This window comes from Monodelphis domestica, chromosome 7, assembly GCF_027887165.1.
Source record: "Monodelphis domestica isolate mMonDom1 chromosome 7, mMonDom1.pri, whole genome shotgun sequence".
NCBI classification, from domain to species: domain Eukaryota; kingdom Metazoa; phylum Chordata; class Mammalia; order Didelphimorphia; family Didelphidae; genus Monodelphis; species Monodelphis domestica.
The window spans coordinates 124,267,798-124,290,120 of NC_077233.1; the positions used below are offsets into that span (position 1 = coordinate 124,267,798).

A 22,323-nucleotide genomic window follows, 5' to 3' on the forward strand; every position below is an offset into this window, starting at 1 on the left:
TCTGTTCTGTACCTCATTGTGAACTAGAATCCGTTTTTATGGCAGAAGAAAGAGGGATCTTTTATTTTTCTTTCTGAATTTACTATTTCAGAATCCTAAGAGGTAAAAGGGAATGAAAAGTCAGGTGGATCTAAAAACAATCCTTTTAAATCTCAAAATGAACTTCATTGCTAATTTGTAGAACTAACAGAGGCATTAAAATGAGACAAATTTTAACATGTTATCAATAGTGACAACTTCTAGAAGAGGTTTGAAAGTTATTACTGAGGAAATGTATGGCTAGATTTTCCTTTAAGGTTGAAAAACAATAGAAAAATAAATGTTATATAAGCACTTCTGAGATACAAAGAAATAGTACCCAGCATCTATGTTAAATCCTCTGTGGAAAATAAATAATTCAAAATGGCTGAGTTCTAGACTTTGCTTTGCCACAAACTATTTTTATAATTTTTTATTAGTCACTGAACAGTTTCTAGGGCTCAGTTTCCTTAATTACAAAATATGAAGACATTTGTTGGTCCCTTCTAAAACTAATAATCTATGTCATTTCCTTAGTAATTCTAAGATAAACAAAAGTCTTGTGCCTCTCAGATTTGGGTGGGAATTAAGCACTGGTGTTCTTCAAAGAAATTCCCATTAGTTCTATTTCTGACACTGTAGGGATCAGTTTTTACCCTGGTATTCAGCCAGATTCTTAAACTGGAGAGTTGGAGGTCAGGTTGTTAAAAACCCACAGAGAAACACTCTGTTTATATAAGCATTTACTGAATGGCATAATAGAAGGAAGAGATTTTCCTTCCGTTGTTCCAGAGGGTCTATAAAACTGTGCTACAGAGATAGATGGGGAGAGTTCTACCAAGTATTACATTTTTGTCTTAAATCACAGTATGGAATCAAATGTTTTATTATTATGAGTAATAGTGAAAATGAAAATAATTTTATTAGACATTTTTAAGTAGCAGGGAATATCAGACAACTAAAAATACATGATTTAAAGTAAATTGATTTCTATTAATAAAAAGGATTATAGCCCTTCTCAATATAATAAAGAGAAAAGTTCCTTAAGAAATAATTTAAGGGGGCACTGGGTGGCTCAGTGGATTGAGAGTCAGGCTTAGGAGATAGGAGGTCCTAAATTCAAATCTGGCCTCAGACATTTCCCAGCTGTATGACCCTGGGCAAGTCACTTTACCCCCATTGCCTAGTCCTTACCACTCTTCTGCCTTGGAACCAATACACAGTATTGATTCCAAGATGGAAGGTAAGGGTTTAAAAAAAATAATTTAGCCATGGAATTTTGTGATATATGGAATGTTTGTATCTTTAAAGTATTTTTCATTTAGCTTCATAAAAAGGTTTTATTGGTGTCTTTTTTAATGCCATGGTCATTTTCAAATTTAGTACCAGTAGTTCTAGATGCCAGAATTCATCATACAACCTAAAATTTTATCATAAGGTCACAGATATTGAGCTGAAGAGGACTTAGAGGTCTTAAGTCCTCTCTGACTATGCTTATTTCATCACAGAAAAAAAAAAAAACAAACAGGTGAGACTCTAAGGTTTGATTGAATTCTTCCATACATTCATAGTAAGAATCAAGAATTCAGTATCAATAATCCCACTAGGATGAAATAATCTCTTAGAAAGCACTTTAATGGCAATTTAGTCCGAAATATATCTGAACAAAAATTGCCTCTACAGAATACGTAATGTGTAGTCAAGCTAAGGAGAACCAATACTTTCCAAGCCAAATCAGTCTTCTTTTTGATATCTCTACTTGCTAGGAGGTTTTTCTTTACATCAAGTCTAAATCTTCTTTGCTACATCCTGGTTCTGCCTTTTGGGGTTAAGGAAAATAATCCTAACCCCACTTCCACTTTCACATACTAGTTTTTCAAATACTTGAAAGTCTCTATTACATCTCCCTTTCTTTAAGCTAAACATCCCTAGTTTCATCAATCACTCTTCCTGTGCCATGATTTCAAAGCTCTTAATAATCCTGATTGCCATCCTCTGCCCACTCTCTAGTTTATCAGTGTTCTTCCAAAAATGTACTGTGTGTACACTCTCTCTATATATATAATTTCATGGCCCATGATCCTTCAAAGGCATCAGCCCACCTTGACTGGGTCTGATCCTAACGGCATAATTTAATCTTTCTGTTTTATAGCTTCCATCTGAAGCTAATATAGGAAAATTTCTAAAATAAATGTTAGATAGAATTTGTGTCGCAGGACAGTTAGATAGAGTATTGTACCTGGAGTGTAGAAGATTTATCTTTATGAGTTCAGATCTTTGTCACAAAACCCCCAAATGAAGTCATGAAGGGTTGGACACAACTGAAACCATTCAGCAACAAAGAGTTGTGTCTAAGTTTCCCCAAATTTGGGTAACAGTCCTACAAAATCTCAGATCCTTCACAATCGTTAAATGAACACTATTCATTGTTCAAGATTTATATCAAATATGAGTATAACTTTATTTCACCCATACAGAAAACTGAAGAAGGAAAAAAATTCATAAGAGCTTATAAACAGATACAAAAACATAAATCAATCAAATAGCACCTTAGAATGCCCCTAGGAAGTAAATGCATTTTCAAGGGGGAGGAGTGGCACTGCTAAATTAACTGGCACCTTCCCAGGGACCTTCTCTTTCCTAGGAATTCAAGGCAGTATATTTCTGGGTGAGCAAAGACCGGTTCCTTGCTCCTTTCTTCCTCTGTTTTGGCATTACTTTATTTCTTCAAAGACAGTGTTCCCCTCTTTTGGCAACCCTTGTCCTCTATTTGTAATCCTTTCCTTTTCCCAAGAAACTTGGAGTTGAGAATTTTTTTTTTCCCCATGAACAACATCTGAATTCAGGAACTCTTGAATTCAGAGTTATTCTTTCCCTGCCTGGAAGTACAAGTCTACCATTGACTGACATGTGTCTCTACTACCACTGCCATTACTCTAGCTAACTATTCTCTTTTCCACCTATATCTCTTCCTTTTCCCACAAGAAGAGCATGTTACTGTCAATTCTTTTCTCAAATTTAAATTAACTTTTTCTATAGCATTTTCTTGGTCTACAAATATGGTAACCCAGTCTGAAAAGTAAATGAGGTTAATATGGCATGACCTTTTCTTGCTGAAACCATGCTGAGTTTTTGTAATCATTATTTCTTAGTCTAGAAATTCACTAACTATCCCTTTAAGAGTATGTACTGGAAGTTTCTTAGGAATCATCATTCTCAGATACCCTTTTCTTAAAGAGTTTTCTAACTTCTCAAATTTGCCTTTTTTTGAAGCCCATGACTGGTAGCAGGATGGAAAACATCTCCCTTGGTCTATAAATTCTTGCTTAGGGCATTTAATGATCCTTAGCTATGCTTTCTAGTTTCTTTTTGACTGGATCATTTATGCCTAGAGGAATCACCAAAAGGGTTAGTAGTCCTCTGGTTTGACAAGGCTTTGGAGGTTCTCCAGCATATCCTGCATGTGTGCTACAGGAAGATAGCAAAGCTCTCTGTTACTACTGCCAATATACCTCAGCAGGGAGCCATTGACCACCAGTACTGGACTTCTTTTCTTCTGTTTCTTATTGGTAGCTTTTCTCTTACCTGATGGTGCCTTTACATCCACATCATCCTTCTCTGACTAGTGCTGCTTCTTCCTGAGAGAATCTAACCTCAACCTCCTTTGTAAGAGCTTCCTATTGATTCTTTAGATGTACATTTTAATGATCCCTCTTCTCATTCTTCCATCCTCCAGTCTCTTGAATTTGTTGTTCATTCATTTCAGTCATATATGATTCTTTGTGACCTCATTTGGAGTTTTCTTGGCGAAGATAACTGAAGTGGTTTGCCATTTCTCTCTCTAGTTCATTTGAAAAGTAAGGAAATTGAGGCAAATGCGTTGTTTCTTGCCCAGGATCAAACAGTTGTGAAGTGAATGAGGCCAGATTTGAACTCAGGAAAATGAGTCTGTCTGACTTCAGACCTAGTTCTCTATCCATTGTGCCACCTAGCCACCATCTTGATTCTGCTCAGAATTTCCTCCTGCCTTTTCAGATCTTTTCCCTTTGTTTTACCTTTAATTTCTTCTTCTTATCCCACTCTCCCCCACTTGGAGAGGAGAAAGATATACTTTAAAAACATTTACATTGAGTTCCAGGAGAGAAACTAATTAGCATTGTCAGCATATGTAACATTTGACCACAACAGAAAGACAAATATTACTTGTTACTTTGTGCACATCAATTCAGATTTCACCTTTCTCTCCATGCTTATTTAGAAGTGACACTTTCTTGCTTATAGCTCATATCACTTGCTTCCATGGAGAAACTAATTATAATTATTCTTTTCTTATAAACATTGACAATTTTATACAAGTAGATGAAATAACAAATCATCAGTAGCACCGAACTGCCCCAGTGTGTTTGTCCTGTACCTGAAGATTTTTTGCTCATAACTAGATAAGTCCTGTATGAACGTATTTTAAGTTATCAAAGAAAGAACATTGCCTAGTGCCAGATGTACATGAAGAGTTTTTTTTTTTTAAGCCATTGACTGGTGATGTGCTAAACTGTATAAACAACAGCAACAAGTAGACCACCCTGAAATACAGATTTAAAATACTTTGGCTTTTCTTGAATTAAAGGAATCAGTAAAGGCAAGAAGTTTAGGAGTGGAATCTTCAACAGCGCCAGACTGCCAATAGCAGTGACAGCTGCAAGCCTAGGGACCATTGCCATACTGTTGGCCTGCAGTGTTGAAAAGATCCTTTGTTGCTCATCAGTCTTGTCAAGCCTTCATACACAAACATAGCAATCACAGGCATGTTGAATTATTGTTTCCACAATTGCTTCCACAAAAGAAAGCTTCTGTCTTCTTTTAGACCTAAATTTCAGTGAACCTACCTTCTTACAGTCCTAAATTTCTTAAGAGGAGCTTTCATCTATTGCAAATTCAAAATAATATATTTAATTTTGCCACACAACTTTCTGTTGAGGGTTAAATCCCTATCTGGGTCCATGAGCCAACCCAAACAGAAAAGGTTTCTAGGTTTTGACTCTACCTTCTGGCATTCTGGATTGCCCATGTTATTGATTTAGACCAGCCACTATAGTGCTTCTTTTGGTCCTTATTCTTCTCCTTGACCCACCCCAGGTTACTGTTCTATTTTATAGTTATCATGGGGGAATGGAAAGAGTCCTCATGAAAGTATATAATAGATTTGGAGTCAGGAGACTTGGTTCTAATCCCAAGTCTGCTACTTACTGACTGTTTTTTGGGCAAATCATTGATCGCCCAGTGGCTAAAACACTGGACCAAGAATAAGGAAGGTCTAAGTGCAAATCCAACCTAGTCTCTGCCTTAGTTTCCTCAAATGTAAAATGGAGACAATAATAACACCTATCTTTCAAAAGACCAAACGGGTAATCATTTTTAGCACAATTCTTAGCACATCTTAGGCATAATTATACATCTTAGCTATTATTTTATAAGTATGATTTTTAGTAGTAGTATTTAACATAATTATATATAATTTTGTCAAATAATAATATTAATAGTAATAGTATCAATATTAGTATTTAACTTTCTGGGCCTCATTTTCTTTATTTGTAAAAAGGAGTGTAGTCAAATGACCTCTGAGTTCCCATCCAGCTCAGAATCTATAAATTTTAACAGGAATTCTAAGAATTAAAAACATTCTGAAAATAAAACTTTACAATAGGACCATTTAGACAGATGCTTAAAAATATGTCCTTACACCAAGACTAAAGACAGATTTGATTTCTCTTTTATTTAAGTCACTCTATTAGTCAATCTTTTTGTTAATATTTATTGTGATAGCAGATGCCCAACTCTCTGAAATGTTCTGCTGCCTCATTTTGCCCCCTAAGCCTGACTTTGCTCTTTTAAAGACTCAAGGCCTCCCCATTGACAAATAGTAACCAATAAGCTCTTCTCCTTCTGGGATCAGTCGATTAACAAACATTTTTTAAACATTGACTATATACCTGGCATTCTGCTAAACCCTGGGGATAAAAAGAGTGGCAAAAGATAGTCCTTTTCTCTCCAGGTGCTAACACCAAATAGTGAAGACAACATGCAAACAGCTTTATACAAACAAGATATGAAAGGAGATGCTTAATGCTTTCTGGAGTCGGGAATTAAACAATAAGGCTTAATTGCTAGGTTATCCTTAGTACTGTTAAAATGCAGAGAGTGATCTCTTTTAGCTATTCTATAGCCTCTCCTTCAGACCTTTCAGTTGCAGAAGTTTTGTTCATCTTCTATGCAAGGCTCAGGTGAAATTTCTTCTCATCACAAGTCTAGAAGCCAGTCAGAAGGCAACTTTACTCTAGCAGCCACCTCTTTAAATGAGGGATATCCCAATAGAGACTTAATGAACTCTCTGTTTTGAATTTATGGATGGATGTAATATTAATGATTCACCATGTTTAATATAGTGACTTATGGGCCATAAAACACTCCTCTGACAAACAACTCCATGAGGTATGTATTTCAATGATTGTTTCACCTATTTTAAAGATGGGAGAACTGAGGCTCAAAGAGATTACCTTATTTAAAGTCACAAAATTAGTAGGTATTGGAGCAAGGACTTCAACCTCATCTGTTTGACTCCCAGTTTAGAAGATAACAATGACTCACAGTTAAAGAGCAGCTGATAGCTTACATTTTCCTTTGAACAGATATATGAGTTTGACAGTACCAGTTATTATTATCCCCTTTTGACAGATAAGAAAACTGAGTCCCAGAAAAGAGAGAAGCAGATAGATTTCCGCCCCCCCCCAAAGAAAACCACACAAAATAATGATTTTTTAGCTAAGACATGAACCTTAGGCTCTAACTCTAAATGCCAAAAATAATCAAAATACTTTGAAATACTCAAAGGAATAATTTTTGCATTCGATTAGCAAAATTTTCTCCCTTTTTTGGTAAAATGTTCCAGATTCTTAAAGCAGTTTGTGCAGCAGAATTCATCCCTTCTGTCTAATCTCCTTCAGGCTAAGTTTGAGTGCTCTTGGCAATAGGAAATGTGACCATCCAAGAAATTCTTGAATTCACTAGCCACTCCTCTGCCAGGAGAGAGTGAAAGAAACCTTTTTACTGTGCAAGCTTAACAGATGTGTCAGAAGACAATTCATTACATAATAATTGATTGAAATTTATGTGGATGTTGGCTCTGCCTGATTTCTTTTCTTTAGGTATAGATCTCACATTGACCTTTATTTTCCTCAAATACATTGTACAGAAACATTTGTTATCCTTGATAAGGAGGAAAATATGGCACAATGCCCAGCAGATGTATTTTCTGAGTCATTAACCCAGATTTCTCCTCTCTGAATTTTCTTGGGGGAAAGAAAAAAGTTTTCAGTTGATTGACAGCTTAGTTAGGCTCTTCGCCAAAATCTTGTGTATGAAGTCTTTTAATTTTAGTAACTACCAAATGGAAATTTGAGAATGTGAGTTTTCTTCATGCAATCAAGTAGAAATGAATCCCATCCAGGTAGACTGACTCTTGACTAAGAACCAAGCCATACACAGAGTCCCAAGTGCCATCTTTGCTGAAGCAAGACTGGCCTTGGCTCAGTAGTTCCTGACCTGAAACAAATAGCTGCAATCTCTAGCCACAGTCATTCAGTGTCTGAGAACCACAGAATCTGCATCAAGAAGCAGCTGCCAGAGCCCTACCTACTTCATGAATAGTAGTAATAGTTGAGTAAAGTTATAACCAATGGCATATTTCCATCCTTGCTCAAAAGGATGCCTTTTTTGGTCCAGTGGGTGCTTGTGATATTTCATACCATGTGTTCATCCCAGGGCCCATTCGTTGACATCTGACTTAGATTACTTTTCTTGAGAAGACAGTTTTACCACAGGAATCAGGAAAATGGTAGAAATAAAAATACAAGTGGTTGCCAGTGAGTTTAACAACCTTCACTAGGTTGTTTTAAAACATTTTTGTTTTTCTGTAGGACAGGATGGGGTTAGAGGATGACTGTACCATGTGGTCAAGGATTTGCTTCTTCTTTACAATTGACATTTTGTGCACAAAGAAAAAACATAGAGAAAGCCAGGAAAAGGGAAAGAAAGGACTGCCTTGTGTCAATTGTGCTGTTTTTATTTAACATGGGATAATCTTTTGGCAGGAACTGTTCTTTGACTTTTAGCAAAAAATGATCTTTGACACACAGAAAAGGTTGTGACCAAATAGGATCATTGTCTTTTAAAGGTGCTTTCTTGTTTTTGCACTGTTATACCCTAACCTCTTGAGAGGGACTAGTGAATAAAGTGCTACCCTTAGAGTTTGGAACACCTTGACAGAAATTCCTTTCACTAACACTTACTTAACACTGTGGCAGTGAACAAGTCACTGAAATTCTCTATGTTCTGTTTGTTCATTCGCAAAATAGGAACTCTAATACCTACATCTCAAGGATGTTGTAAGCCTCAAAAGAGATAGTGGATGGAAAGGGCTTTGCAAACATTTAAGTGTAGTAAAGATGCCAATCAGTCATTTAATGAATCAAGCATTCAGCAAACTTCTATTAAGCATCTGTAGTATCCCACATGCTGGATTGGGCACTGATGATCCAGTTACATAGCCCCTACTTTCATTATTATGATTATTGTGTTTTCCTGTACAATTTGGAGTTGTTTTTCATGTGTAGAATCTATATTTCTAAAAAGTAATTACAAGATTCTATTATGACTCACTGGCTGTATAGTTTTGGTACTTCTCCTAATCTCATGTTTCATCATAGTTTCCTCATGTGAACCTGTCCCCGAGCTGACAAAAAAAAAATCCTATTTCTTTTCAGGGATACCAGGAAGTGATTATGTCAATGCCAACTACATAGATGGCTATAGGAAACAAAATGCCTATATAGCAACTCAAGGATCACTCCCAGAAACATTTGGAGACTTCTGGAGGATGATGTGGGAGCAAAGAGGGGCAACTGTTGTCATGATGACAAAATTGGAGGAACGATCCAGGGTAAGAAAAAATCAAATTTGGATCCCTATTCATGTTTCATTTTACTCAACTCATTATCTGACCTTTCCCTGAGGTCTTATTTTCAGACAACCATCAATTGGGAAGTGAAACCAGAAACTCTTGATAGAGGCAAACACTCATTAAAATTCTACTGAGTTTACTACCGAAGGAATGCTCTCATGCCACTCTGATGTTTGATTTCCAAAAGTAGTATCCAAGGAGATAGACAACATAGTTAAAGAAAATAAAAATCAACTTGAACTTCTGTCCAAAATTCAGTTTGGACAGGAACTGGCAGGCTTTTAAAACAATGCAATTTCAAAAATATTTTTAAATATTTTCCTCTTTTTCTACCTTTCAACATGTTCTAGAGAAGATTTTCCCTAAATTAATCCATTCCCTGAGAGTAAAAGAAGTCAGGGCAACCAGAACAATGAAAGGTCTAAATACTTAGGTTGGTTAATCTTCTGGTTCAGTTTTATCTGATTTGAGTTCACTAATTTAGTTTCCAGTTGAGTTTTAATATTAAAGAATAGGTTTCTGTTGTATTACCATGTACCCACCAATGCAGTAGGTAATCTGAAGGTCAGTTTTTAATTTCATCATGGCCTAGATGTGACCTTTAAGCACTTGTAGGCTATGCCAAAAGAATGCATACCAGAAAGACCTAAGAAAGGGTCCAATAAGGCACCTGTATCCTCTCTTAGGTCCAATAGCTAAGTAAATAGATTCTCATCATCAGAAGTTTGGCTGCCTGGTGATGAACTATTTTTTCTTTCACATTGTAAAAGAGAAAGATTATTATTGACATAGTGTTTGGAATTTATTGACTGGTAGTCAGGAAGAACTGATTCAAATTGACACCTTAGATATTCTCTGATTTTATGACCCAGAGTAATTTCTTTGGACTCAGTTTCCTTCTCTCTAAAATGGAGATGATAACATTGCTTACCTTGAGAAGTTATTCTTCAGAACAAAGGAGAAAACATTCACAGGATGCTTTACAAGCCTTGAAGTACAATATGAATGGGAGATATCACCAGAGGTATAGAGAGACATTTGGATCAGCACAGGGATTGCCCATTACCACCTCTCAATAAAAATCCCAGATCCTTGAAGTTTCAAATCATTGCAGATTGGAGCCCAAGTATTGTTGCTGTAGGAAACTAAAAAAAAAAAAAAAATATATATATATATATATATATATATATATATATATATAGTAAAAGGAGAACCAGCCATGGTCTTCTCATTTTTGATTTTGCAAACTGGGGAGTCTTACAATTAACTACTGAAAATAAAGATATAGCCATAATAATTCAACTGAGAAGCTTTTTTACAGAATATATATGGAAAATTAAGTTGGAGTAGAAGAAAAGTTACACAAAGGTTTCATGAGGAGAAATCTAGATATCTGAACAGTCTTTTGAAAGTGAGTCAAGCCTTGTCAAAGACACTCAGAAGGAATAATGGTGTTTTAAGTGAGCTAATTTTAAAGCTTCTAAGATTCTGAAGGTAATCCTCCCAAGTTCATCATATTCTTCCTAAAAGAATTCATGACTTACTTCTACTTGCCTATTTACCCATTTACTCCCCAACAAAAGGATTTCATTTAAAGAAAACCATGAATGTTTGCCAGGACAACTAAGAGATGCAATGGACAGAAGACTGGGCCTAGAACCAGAAAGAACTGAGTTCAAATCAGCCCTCAGATACTTAACTAGCTGTATGACTCTGGGCAAATCACTTAACCCCTTTTGTCTCAGTTTCCTCATCTGTAAAATGAGCAGGAGAAGGAAATAGCAAACCACTCCAGGATCTTTGCCAAGAAAATACTAATTGGAGTCACAAAGAATTGGACATGACTGAAACAAATGAACAACAACATGTATTGTTTCCTTGAAATTTTGATGATTAAGTTGGCATATCACTATTAATTTAGCAATAGTTAGATTGTGCCTGTTTTAGAATAGATTTTGTTTTTACACCCTATGGTATAAATTGAAAATATAAGAAAATAAAAGTAACTCAGAGAATGATGAAAATGCAGTCTAGCCTCCTCACTCTACCAAGAGATGCTTTTTTGGTAATAAGCAGTCTACTGCAGAAGACATTTTCACCAAAATGCTCATGTTATCTTGACATTGCAGGCCTTCATTAGTCTATACACATAAACTTGTTTTGAAATAACCAAATGAAATTCTGTCCATTGCCTCACTAATTGCATCTAATAATAAAATTAGTTTTTACTGGTTCCAGAAGCTTTTGACAACATCTGATGATAATGAGCTGTCTTCCAGACAAGGTATTGTGACTTAAGGGCTCCCAGTTTATCTTAACATTGCAGGACTACCTTTACTCAGAGACAGAGAAGCTTATTTAGAAATCACCAAATAGACTTCTAGCTGTTTTCTGGCTGATTGCATATTACCAGTTGAAGCTTAAGCTTCCCCATTATTATGTGGTCTAAGGTGACCAATTAGAAGGAGGGCCTCGTTCACTCTGGATTCAGTAATGATTACAATAACTCCCAGAGTTCCTAAATGTACTCTATAGAGGAATAGACAGCAGCAAATTTAAGTCCAAAGTCCAAGAACAAAAACCAGCTGGTGTGGTGGTTTCTCACTTATGAGGATCACAAAATTTCAGAGCAGGAGAGACTGTCACCTTCCATCTAGTCCAACCCATAGCAGAACAGGAACCCCCTCAACAATGTACCCAACAAGTGGTCCACCAGCCTCTTCCTAAAGACCTCTAAAGATATGGAATTGATGCCTCATTTCATTTTTCATCAACTTGAATTGTTAAGAAGGTTTTCTTGTTGACTGACATTAAAATTAAATATACCTTTTTTTTACAATTTCCACATATTGCTACTAAATCTCCTTGTTGGAGAAAGGCAAACAAGTTTAATTCCTTTTCCACTTGCCAGCCCTTGAGCCCTTGATGTCAGCTATCATCTCACCCTCAGAATCTTCACTTCTCCAAGCAAAACATTCCCAGTATTATCAGTCAATTCTTATATGGCATGGTCTAGCTTAAGCTCCCTTCGTCATCCCAGATGTCCTCCTCTAGGCATTTTCCACCATATCATTGCCCTTCCTAAAAAGTGTCAATGTTAAAAAATATATTTTAACAATTAGTAAACAATGGATACAGATTAGGATGTGTTAGAGCCAGCCCTAGCCAATTGTTAAGTTTAGAGTAAGAATTTATACTTAATAAATTGGCTGATGCTACAAATCAGGGCTTAATTTGTTGTTTTATTAATTTCTAGACTTATGGAAGTGATGGAGAAATGTTAAAAATGCAAATTAAACTTCAAAGTGTGCTTTGGGTTTTTGGAGAGGCAGTTATTAAACACGTGACAGTATACCCATGGATACAGATAGTTCCCCTATATAAAGAATTGCAGCTACAAATTGGTTGAAGCCATTCAAAACCTCTGGAGAGCAATTCACCTAAAGAGATATGCCTTCTTTTATGAAATAGGAACAAGACCTTTGACTTCATTAATAAAGGGGGCTCATGGATGAGGAAATTTCTCTGCTCGTGCAGGTTGGCACCTTCTCTGCAATTAAATTCTGCAAAGTTTAAGTAGATTGCCCAGGGTCACAAAGACAGAATATACCAGAGGTGTGACTCCTATCAAGGAATTCTTTGCTTGGAGACCAGATCTCTTCTGCTAAGATACAGTGCTTCTCAGATACTGCCTTTTTATGCAATGGTCAGCATCCAGACATTCCCCCAAGAAGGTGGGTGTGTAGGAGAGTTCTGCTACCTTTAAGTTGGCAAGTATAATATATATGCTCATAGAAATTTGTTTTAGCAGAGCTGCTGAAATTATTAGTTAGAACCATATTTCAGACACATTCTAGCTTCAGTGCACTTCTGTGGAGTGGGTAACTTAGAAATTTGGGACACTTGCAATTAAAGGACCCATTTTTTGAATCCTAACTTTTCTGCTTGCTGCTTTTGTGAATTTAGGGAAAATGCTTTGCCTATTTGGGTTTAATTTCCCTCTGTAAAATTAGAAGTTTGAATTCTAAGGATATTGCTAGTTCAAAATCCTGTAAATCAACTTATTCCTTCTGTACTTTTCCCAATTTTTAAAATATTTTTGGAATATGCTAGCTTTATAATACTTCCTTGTAAAAATAATGCAAAAAGTCATTTCTTTAATTAATGTCCAAAATTCCATGTCTTTGCCTTTTTTTTTATTTCTTTGCTTTGCTCTAGACCTGTGGGTTTCTTTGGTGCTGTCTAGAGAATCGCTCTATCTTAGCAAGTCTGAAACTGTTCTGAGTTTGTAAGTTTGCAGTCTTTGTGTAGTCTGGGATACTGAGTAGTGAAGCTCTTTGCCCTGGTTCACCCAGTCAATTTGTCTCTAAGGTGAAACTTGAATTCAGTTCTTTGTAATTCAACTGTAATTTCTCTACCCATTACCTCAGCCTGTGTCTCTTTAAATGTAGTTAAAATACCAAGTTAAGTATCCCCTGGGAGGTATCAGATATTTGCACTTCAATGTGAAAGGAATAATAATAATAATAATATCTGGCTTCTATAGAGTACAAGTAGGTTTTTTTTTTTTAAGCCTACGAGTCATTTATTTTATTGTTTGTTTAAAACCCTTACTTTCTGTCTTAGAATCAATATCAAATATCAGTTCCGAGGCAGAAGAGTGGCAAGGGCTAGTTAATTGAGATTAAGTGACTTCTACAGGGTCACAGAGCTAGGAAGTGTCTGAGATAAAATTTGAATCCAGATTCTCTCATCTAAAAGACTGGTTCTTAAAGATTCAGTGAACCACCTAGCTGTTCTTATGAATCTTTTATTTTTTTAATTTTTTTATTTCTTTTAAATAAAATATATTTAAAAAAAACAAGTAGGTTTTTAAATCTATTTACCTAGATTGAAGTGTCTTTGTATCCTCACCCTACTCTCTTAGGGCACTGCCACAGATATTAAGAAAGCTGGAGTGGTTAAGTGACTCTACCTTTGTCACTAAGCTAGATCTCAAACTTTACCTAACTCACCAGGCCAAGGCTCTCTCCTGGCCAAGGCTCTTTCCCAGACACCACCTTGCCTCCCAGTATCTTTGGTTCATTTGTTTATCTGCCATATTTGGATTCTCCAAGGCCCCATTTGGTGTATTCTTGGCGAAGATACTAGAGTCTTTTGCCAATTCCTTCTCCAGTGCATTTTACAGATGAGAAAGCCAAGGCAGATGGGATTAAGTGACTTGTTCAGGGTAAATTGGTCTGAGGTTGACTTCAGGAGGATGTCATCCTGTCAGGCCTGGCTCTCTGTTTAACCTAGCTGCCCCTCTATATCTAAGAGCCAGTTTAGATTGAGAAAGGAGTGGGATGATAGAGTATGAACTTAAAGAGAAAGGGAGAAGTGAGGAGAAAAAGACATTCTTAAGAGTAGATGAGAAAGAATAGAAGGAGCCCAGGGATTGGTTCATAGTGTCGCCTCAGGCTACCCCTAACTAATTTAGACTGTGAAGAAAAATGAATTCTGTGTCCTGGGACCATAGTAGCACCTGCCTGCCTAAATTCCTCAATGCAATTCAGCCACAGTCCCTAATTTAGAGCCCCATTCCCTGAGAACATGTGCTGCTCCTGCTCTCCCTCACCCCTTCTGACAGCAGCCCCAGAAGGGAGCCACTGGTGCAGGCAGCTAGGCAATCAGTCCCCAGTCTGAAAAAAGCCTGGGATAGAAGAATCTCGCTGTCTTTCAGCACTGCCTTTACTGGAAACTGTGCAGGACAAAAATAAAGTCTAGGCAAGAAATATCTGTAGTGATAAGCGCCTGTTCAACGATGCTATGTTCTTGACTGCATGCAGCTTCTCTGCCGAATTTTGCACATGTCCCAGATTAGTATTTATTTATGAGGCTGTAAAATTCCCCGCCTGAGATCAGGTCTCTTTACCATTTTCATGCTTTCAATTTTGCATCTGCCTCCCTTCCTCCATTGGCTGCTTTGTTATTCAGTCCCATAGCTTAGCACCAGTCCTTTTAACCTTCCAGGCACACAGAGCTTTCCAGGTCTAGGCTGACAAAAAGAGAGAGTGGCTTCATTATCTTGACTCCCTTGTTTCTCTAACCCCTTCTTAGCAAACTTACAAGGCTAGCATTTGAGCTTATCAAATGAAGATGTCACAAGGAATTAGTTATCCTTTTCTTGGTTTGCAACAAAGGGTGCCCTAGATTTAGATCTGCAAGGCATCTCAGAGGTCATCTCCTGGAAAACTCTCATTTGTGGATGAGGAAACTAAGACCAAGAGAGTGTAAGTGAATTGCCTTAGGCCACATCTTGGTGAATGGCAGGAATAGAATTTGAACCCTGGTCAGGTCCAAATTCAATACTCTTTCCACAAGAACACGTATATTTTATGGTTCTGGTTTTCAATGTTATTGTCTCGTTCTCTACCAAACCTAATCCTAAACATAACAGAAAAGTCTCATCAAACAAAAGTCTATCATCTATTTGTAGATGATACTAGTAGATGATTAGAAGATATGGACAAGTTTAAGTTCCCTTTCGTGTCTGAGTTTTGCTATACACTATCCCAAATTTGAGCTAGAAATGGATGATTACAAAAATATATCCCAATTACTGACTGAGCTAGCAGTGGTGTGGCAGTGTCCAAAGGCGATCTAAGCTGAAAACATGGAGCAATTTAAAGCCATCACATTAATTTTGTGATGTGAGGTACTGCTGATGGGTTATTTTTTCCTTCCTCATAATTTCCATTCTCATTGCCAGATCCCCCTACTTCTGGGGTTATTCATTGACTCCTGTGCCCTAGAATGTGGTCCCTAATTCCCTAATTGTTTCCATATTACGTGGCATGCCAATCAGCATATAAATTAGTCTGGGCAGGCACACAGAAAGATAAAAGTCAGTTTGGAAAAAATGAAAACCCCATAGAAGGGTAAAGTGTGTATGTATCCACAACCATTATTTCCACTCAAAGAGTGTTATTTGTGGTTGGATATTGTTATTGGCAGCTGACTATTAAGATTTCAAATGCTATTTGAACCAGATTTGGTTCCAACAAGAGTCTTGAAATAAGATTGTGATTCCTGGTATAGTTAAAGGACTGTTTAAACAATCTGTAACGTCTAGAGGGTTTTTGTTTTTCTCCTTTCTCATCATCTACACTTTGGCCATTCATTTCACTGCTAGATGACTGCTCATTTTTAATCTGGGAAGAGTAAGAAGAGCTGGTAAAACTTATTTTTTTAATGGAAAAGAACATTGGAATTGCTTAAATGGGGTTTGGAAAAGATCTATATATTTCCATTATTAGTCCATTATGGAAGAGTATTGAGCCTTACCTGTTTTTGCACCACCTTAAAAGGTTCTTTATTGTAGAAGACATCAGAATGTAACTTTTTATTGTTATCACTCTTGAGGCCCCAGGAATTAGTGCCAGGAATGCCAGTGGATTTAAAATTCTGAGCATATCAAAAATCGAAATTTATTAAGCTTCTTGCCTACTGTGGAGTATTCTTATTAGTGGGGGGAAAGGAAGACTAGAAATTAGGAATCCCCAAAGTGTGTTTAAGATCTTTCCTTGTATTTCCCAGTTCTAAAACCAAATGAACAATACTGCCTAGGTTTTGTAATTATTATGATCATAATCTAGCTACATAAGTGCTCACTCCTCTAAGCCATACTTCTCCAAATCTTATCCATCTGATCCCATTCTGACATTCTGTACACTTGCATAGGTAGGGTAGTCTATGCTCAAATCATATCCACCACTTATAATATGATCTTGGACAAATCACTACTCTGATACGCTGTTTTATGAAGGAAGATTGGTGGCATAGGTGATAGGGAGCTGATATTAGAACCAGAAAGACCAGATTTCAATTCCAGCCTCAGATACTTACTTGCTGTGTGATCCTGAGCAAGTCATTTAACCTCTGTCTACTTGTTTCTCTACATTAAAATAGGGGTGAAAATAATAGCACCAACTTCTCAGCATTGTTATATAGATCAAATGAGATAATATATAAAGAATATTTAAGTTCTTGGTATACAGTATGTGCTTAATAAATGCTTATTTCCATCTTTCTGGGACTCAGTTTCTTCCTCTATAAAATGAAGGTCAGACAAACTGGTGAACTTTAAGGTTCTTTCGAGCTCTGAGAATGGTGGACCTCTTAAAAAGAATTTTTTTATGATTTGGTCTATACAAATTAAACATAAAGAGGATCCCCTTAGAAACCATTAATAAGATCATTATAGTTTTCACTAGGAGCAGCTAGGTGGCACAGTGCCAGGCTTGGAGAAAGGAAAACCTGTCTTCCTAAGTTCAAATCTGGCCTCAGATATTTACTAGCCATGTGACCCTGGGAAGTCACTTAACCCTTTTTGCTTCAGTTTCTGTAAAATGAGCTGGAAAAGGAACTGGCAAAGGGCTCTAGGGTCTTTGCCAAGAATCCATCTAATGGGGTCACTAAGAGTTGGACATGACTAAAAACAATTGAACAACTGAGTTATCACTGCTTGGAAAGGGATATATAACTTTGGTCCAAGCAAGCTATTTTGTGGTCTCTCAAGTTAGTCAGGGATTGATAAGTTTAATGGGGAACAAATGCTTTCCAAATGTCAGGACAGTGCACTTTTCCAAATAGAAATGGAAGCACCTGAGGCCTTGAGCATTTAATTTCTCCAATTGCTGCCTAAAGTTATGTCTATCTGGGTCCACAGAAACTGCTCTCTCCTTAAGCAAATTGGAGGAAAGGCAGCACAAACATTGCCTTTGGACTCCAAATGATGTATGGGTTTGTTTTTGAAAAGTGGTGGATGTTTAATGTAAATAGGACACTGGGCAACACAAAGAATGATGCTGGCAGCCTAAAGGATGTTCCGCTCCTTATCTAGCCAGTTACACACTCTTAGTTTTCTCTTCTCAACAGACACAGTGTCAGATAAAAAGAAAAGGATGCCACCAATTTTTTGCTGGTTGTTAGTGTCTCTCCTTCCTAGACTTTCTGCCACCCTTACCCACTACATGAGAGCACAAGGATGCACACACACATACACATACACACACAAACACAAACATACACACAGATGAATCTAGAAGGAATATTCTGTCCCAGAGCATATGGATTAACTCTTTGCTACCCAGGTATTTTAAAGCTAATGTTAGACCCAGAAAAAGCTAATTAAATCCTCTTTCAACAGCCAAAGAAACTGAGACCCAAAAGTATGTTAACTTTCCCAAGGTCACACAACTGTGAAGCAATAGAACTGGGTTTCATAACTAGGGTGGTCTACTTTTGAAGGCCTTAAGTTTCAAAGACATGGACTACAATACTCTCCAGTGTACCTGAACTAGATTACAGCCTTTTACTTCTTGAGTCTTTTAGTAGTCTGTACTTTAGATTTTTATATGTTAAGTTATATCATCTCTTTCAGTTTGAAAAATCTAGCTGTTCTATTATTCTGTCAGATCATGGCTTCCCAATTTTCATTTAGAGCAACCAGTGGCACAATGAATGAATAGAGCGGTAGGCTTGGAGTCAGAAAGTCTTGAGTTCAAATCTGGCCTTGGACACTTACTACTGTGTGACCCTGGGCAAGTCACTAGTCTCTCTTTGCCTTAGTTTCCTCATCTGTAAAAATGGGGAAAATAATAGCACCTACTTCTCAAGATTATTTAAGGATCAAATAAGATAATAAATATAAAGTTCTTAGCATAATACTGTGCACATAGTAAATTCTATATAAATCTTAGTTGTTGCTGCTGTTGTTAAATGCCCATTCTGAACATTTTTTTTGGCCAAAACCTTTCTTGCCTTAGAAGACCTTCTCATATTCTGTTTGTATCAATACCAATGGATTTACAGGCTCTTGGTGTTTCTATTGGTCATTGCCACTTTCAATTTTCTTATCTATAAACTAAGTGGGCTAGATTTATTCATCTCTAAGTTTTCAGTATCAATGAATTTCTTGACATCTTGGTAGAGGCATACCCATCAGCAGAGTTCTGATGTCTTGGTCAAAGATAGGAAGCTCACAGAAAAAGCAAAGTGATTTATTACCATGCTAAGGAATCTGCTCTCCTTAGTAAGAGATTTGACTTTGTAAGGTCCAGATTGGGTTTTTATAACCTTTTAGACCCACCTAACATACACAGTCAATTAGTAGCATTCAGTAACAAGTTAGAATAGAAAAGGAAGGCATTTCCCAGGAGGAGAGGGAGAGGGAAAGGAAGAGAGAGATCAGCCAAGGAAGATTTATTATCAGAATGAGAAAAAAAAATCTCTTTTCAAGGACAGGAGACAAGAAAAACCCCAGTGCTTTTACAACTATGAAAGAAATCCTTTTAGATAGCAAGAGGTTATTACATCAGTGCATGATGAGACCATCGATTTTATCATATCCTTGCATAGTTTACTAATATTTTACTTCTCCTCATCAGGCATTGAGTACTTAACTGATAATAGGCCACTAGGTGGTTAGGGGATGAGTCCATCAAAAGATTGCAAAATGATAGTGGGGGGGGGGGAGTTTGTTCTCTTCCCACACAAGCCTTAAAGGTCTATGATTCTGTCTGGCCCTCATCTTCCTCTTAAGCACTCCATCACCAACTTCCTATTGGATATTTTTAACTGGGTATACCATAGGTATCGGAAAGTCAATATATCCAAGACATAATTTGTTATATCCTTCTACTTTCTTCCAACCTAATCCACCTCTAAGTTTCCATATTCCTACTGAAGGAAGAACCATCTTTCTAGGCATCACAGTTTATAATTTCAAAGTCATCCTTAGGCTGTTTGTTCTCACTAACCTCTATATATCTAATAATTTTAATACAATCTTATCAATTCTGTCTCCCCAGCATTTCTTATTCACCCCCTATCCACTCTCTGGACCAAGTTCTCAGTGCCACTATTATGTTAGCCTCTTAACTGATTTCTCAAGCCTCACCACTCTCCCATACATTCTCTATAAATAGTACTAAAGCCAAGAGTCTCCCCATTCCAGTCTCTTTCTCAATAAGCTTCAGTGACTCCCTGTTGACTCTAGAATAAAATGCAAATCCTGGCATTTAGAACTAGAAAAAGAAACTTGGTAAATGGTTATATAAAGAAGGATAAAGGCCAGGGAAGAATAAAAGATAACTTCAAGATTTCAGACTAGAGAGGCAAGGTTGTGGTATCACTACCTGAAAAAGTGAGGTAAAAAAGGAAAAAATGAATTTAAAGAAAAAATAAATTCAGTTTGGGACATTTTGAATTTGAAGTGATAGTAAGAGGTCCAGGTGGATGATGTACAAACAATTATAAGAACAGGAGTAGAGCTCAGAAAGAAGGCTGGGGTTGGAAATAGGTGTCTGGAGTTATCTGTGTAATAGTATTAGTTGAAGCCATGGTAGAGAATTAAATTAAGTAGTTTAACAAATATTTGTTAAGCAACTTCGTGTGCTTAACACACAATCCCTAGCCCTGATGTTAGGGATGTACAATTTAGATAAAATTCTGAAAAAGGATTGCAAATAGATTATGTAGAGAGGAAAAGAGGAAAGCTAAAGAAGTTTTCCTCTCTGGAAGGAAATAAGCATTAAGCATCCACAATGTATCAGTTACTATGCTAAGTGATTTATATCTATATATACATATATAGAGATATATATATATATATTATCTCACCTGATCCTTACAATCATGAAAGGTGGGTGTTACTATTATCCACTTTTTACAGTTGAGAAAATGGAGGCAGACACTAGTTTAGCCCCTTGCAAAGGGTCACACACCTAATTGATATCTGAGACTGGATTTTAACTCAAATATTCCAGAGCTCAGGCTCATCTTCTGCAACAACCAGCTATCCATCTTCAGTGAACACCTCATACTTCTCAATAAAATAAAATAGACAGCTAAGTCATCTTTTGCTACCATGGAAGGTGTGATTATATTCATTTGCTTTAGGACAGAACAGTTTGAGAACAGTTGTTGTGAGAAATGAGTTAGGCATTTACCAACAAGGACAGAATGGAAGGTTTGTTAAATGGCAGTTAAGGACAAAATGGAGCCATGCACAATTAGTTGTGAAAGTTCATAGAATGTTAAGTTAATAAAATATATTTTCCTTTAAGGTTGGGGATACTTCCTTTTTGTCTTTGGCTCCTGAGAAACTTGCAGTGTCTGATACATTTTGTGGGGAATTGAGGGGGAATGTATACATATGATTTCACAGGCATAGGGAACTCCCAGGCAAAAAAAAAAAATATCCTTTGACCAAAATAGATGTGTACCTGTTCTACTATTTAAAGTGTCTCAGGACACTAAGAGGTTAAATGATTTGATCAGAATCACATAATCAGGCAGGACGTGAAAACAGATCTCCTTAACTCTCAAATCATTTCTTTATTATGGCACACTGCCTTTCACCTCACATAGAGGGAATTTTTAAATGACTGAATGAATTGCATAAATTAACTTCTCCAAAAAGAGAGACAGAAACAGACAAACAGAGACACAGAAACAGAGTTTGTGTGTGTGTGTGTGTATGCACATGTGTACATTTTCTTCCTAAATTACACAATAAGGTGATTTCTGTGTGAGAGAGTTGCCCAAGTTGGAGCTGAAAAATCAATAGCTCATTTCCTTTAGGTTTTATATGGAATTGTCTCCATGTGCCTTTGAGTTCCAGATCAAGGAGCAGTTTCCACTTCCATTCTAGTAATTTAACTAAGTTTTTTGCTTATCTTCACTAAGGAAGGAAGAACAGGAAGGAAGATATCAGTATCTACATCAGCATCTTCAAAATCACATTTGATGCCATGATTCTTATGACTAGTTCTCCTGAACCAATTTAAAGAATCCCATCTTTAGTTTACAGAAAGCAGTAAAAATTCTTGTGGATGATGTTGTAACTCAACTACTACTTTGACATTCTCTCTGGTGCGTAGTAAAAGGGAAGTCTTTGTATTATTGAAAATAACTCTGGATCCATAGAATGACAGAGCATAAATAGTTCCTTCATGAGGCTAAAGCATTCTGATCATTGTTGAAGAATATTTGCTTTTAGGAGGCTATAGATAGATTATATAAATAGTCATGAGTAAGACAACATTGCCACATATCCAGTTGGGTCAACAGTTCTTGTCAGTTGCCATGGCTGAGTTGACTGGGCAATGTTCCACATGGATCATTAAGATGGCAAAATGATAAGCCATTTTGTAATAATCATTTTGAATGAGGACATAGTATTAAAAGAATCACCTATGCCTTGACTTTCACAAAATCACACAAGTTAAAGTTGGAAGAGATCTCAG

General features: G+C 36.7%; 1 protein-coding gene across 11 annotated transcripts in view; it reads left to right on the plus strand.

The window, feature by feature from the left end:
• The window catches only part of PTPRD (protein tyrosine phosphatase receptor type D), a 590,847-nt gene that overhangs the window by 504,117 nt on the left and 64,407 nt on the right, over positions 1-22,323 (plus strand). For all 11 annotated transcript variants that reach the window (XM_056803979.1, XM_056803969.1, XM_056803973.1 and 8 more), the window contains one exon: positions 8,835-9,010. In XM_056803979.1, the coding sequence (XP_056659957.1) occupies positions 8,835-9,010 (176 nt within the window). The remainder of the gene's footprint in view (positions 1-8,834; positions 9,011-22,323) is intronic.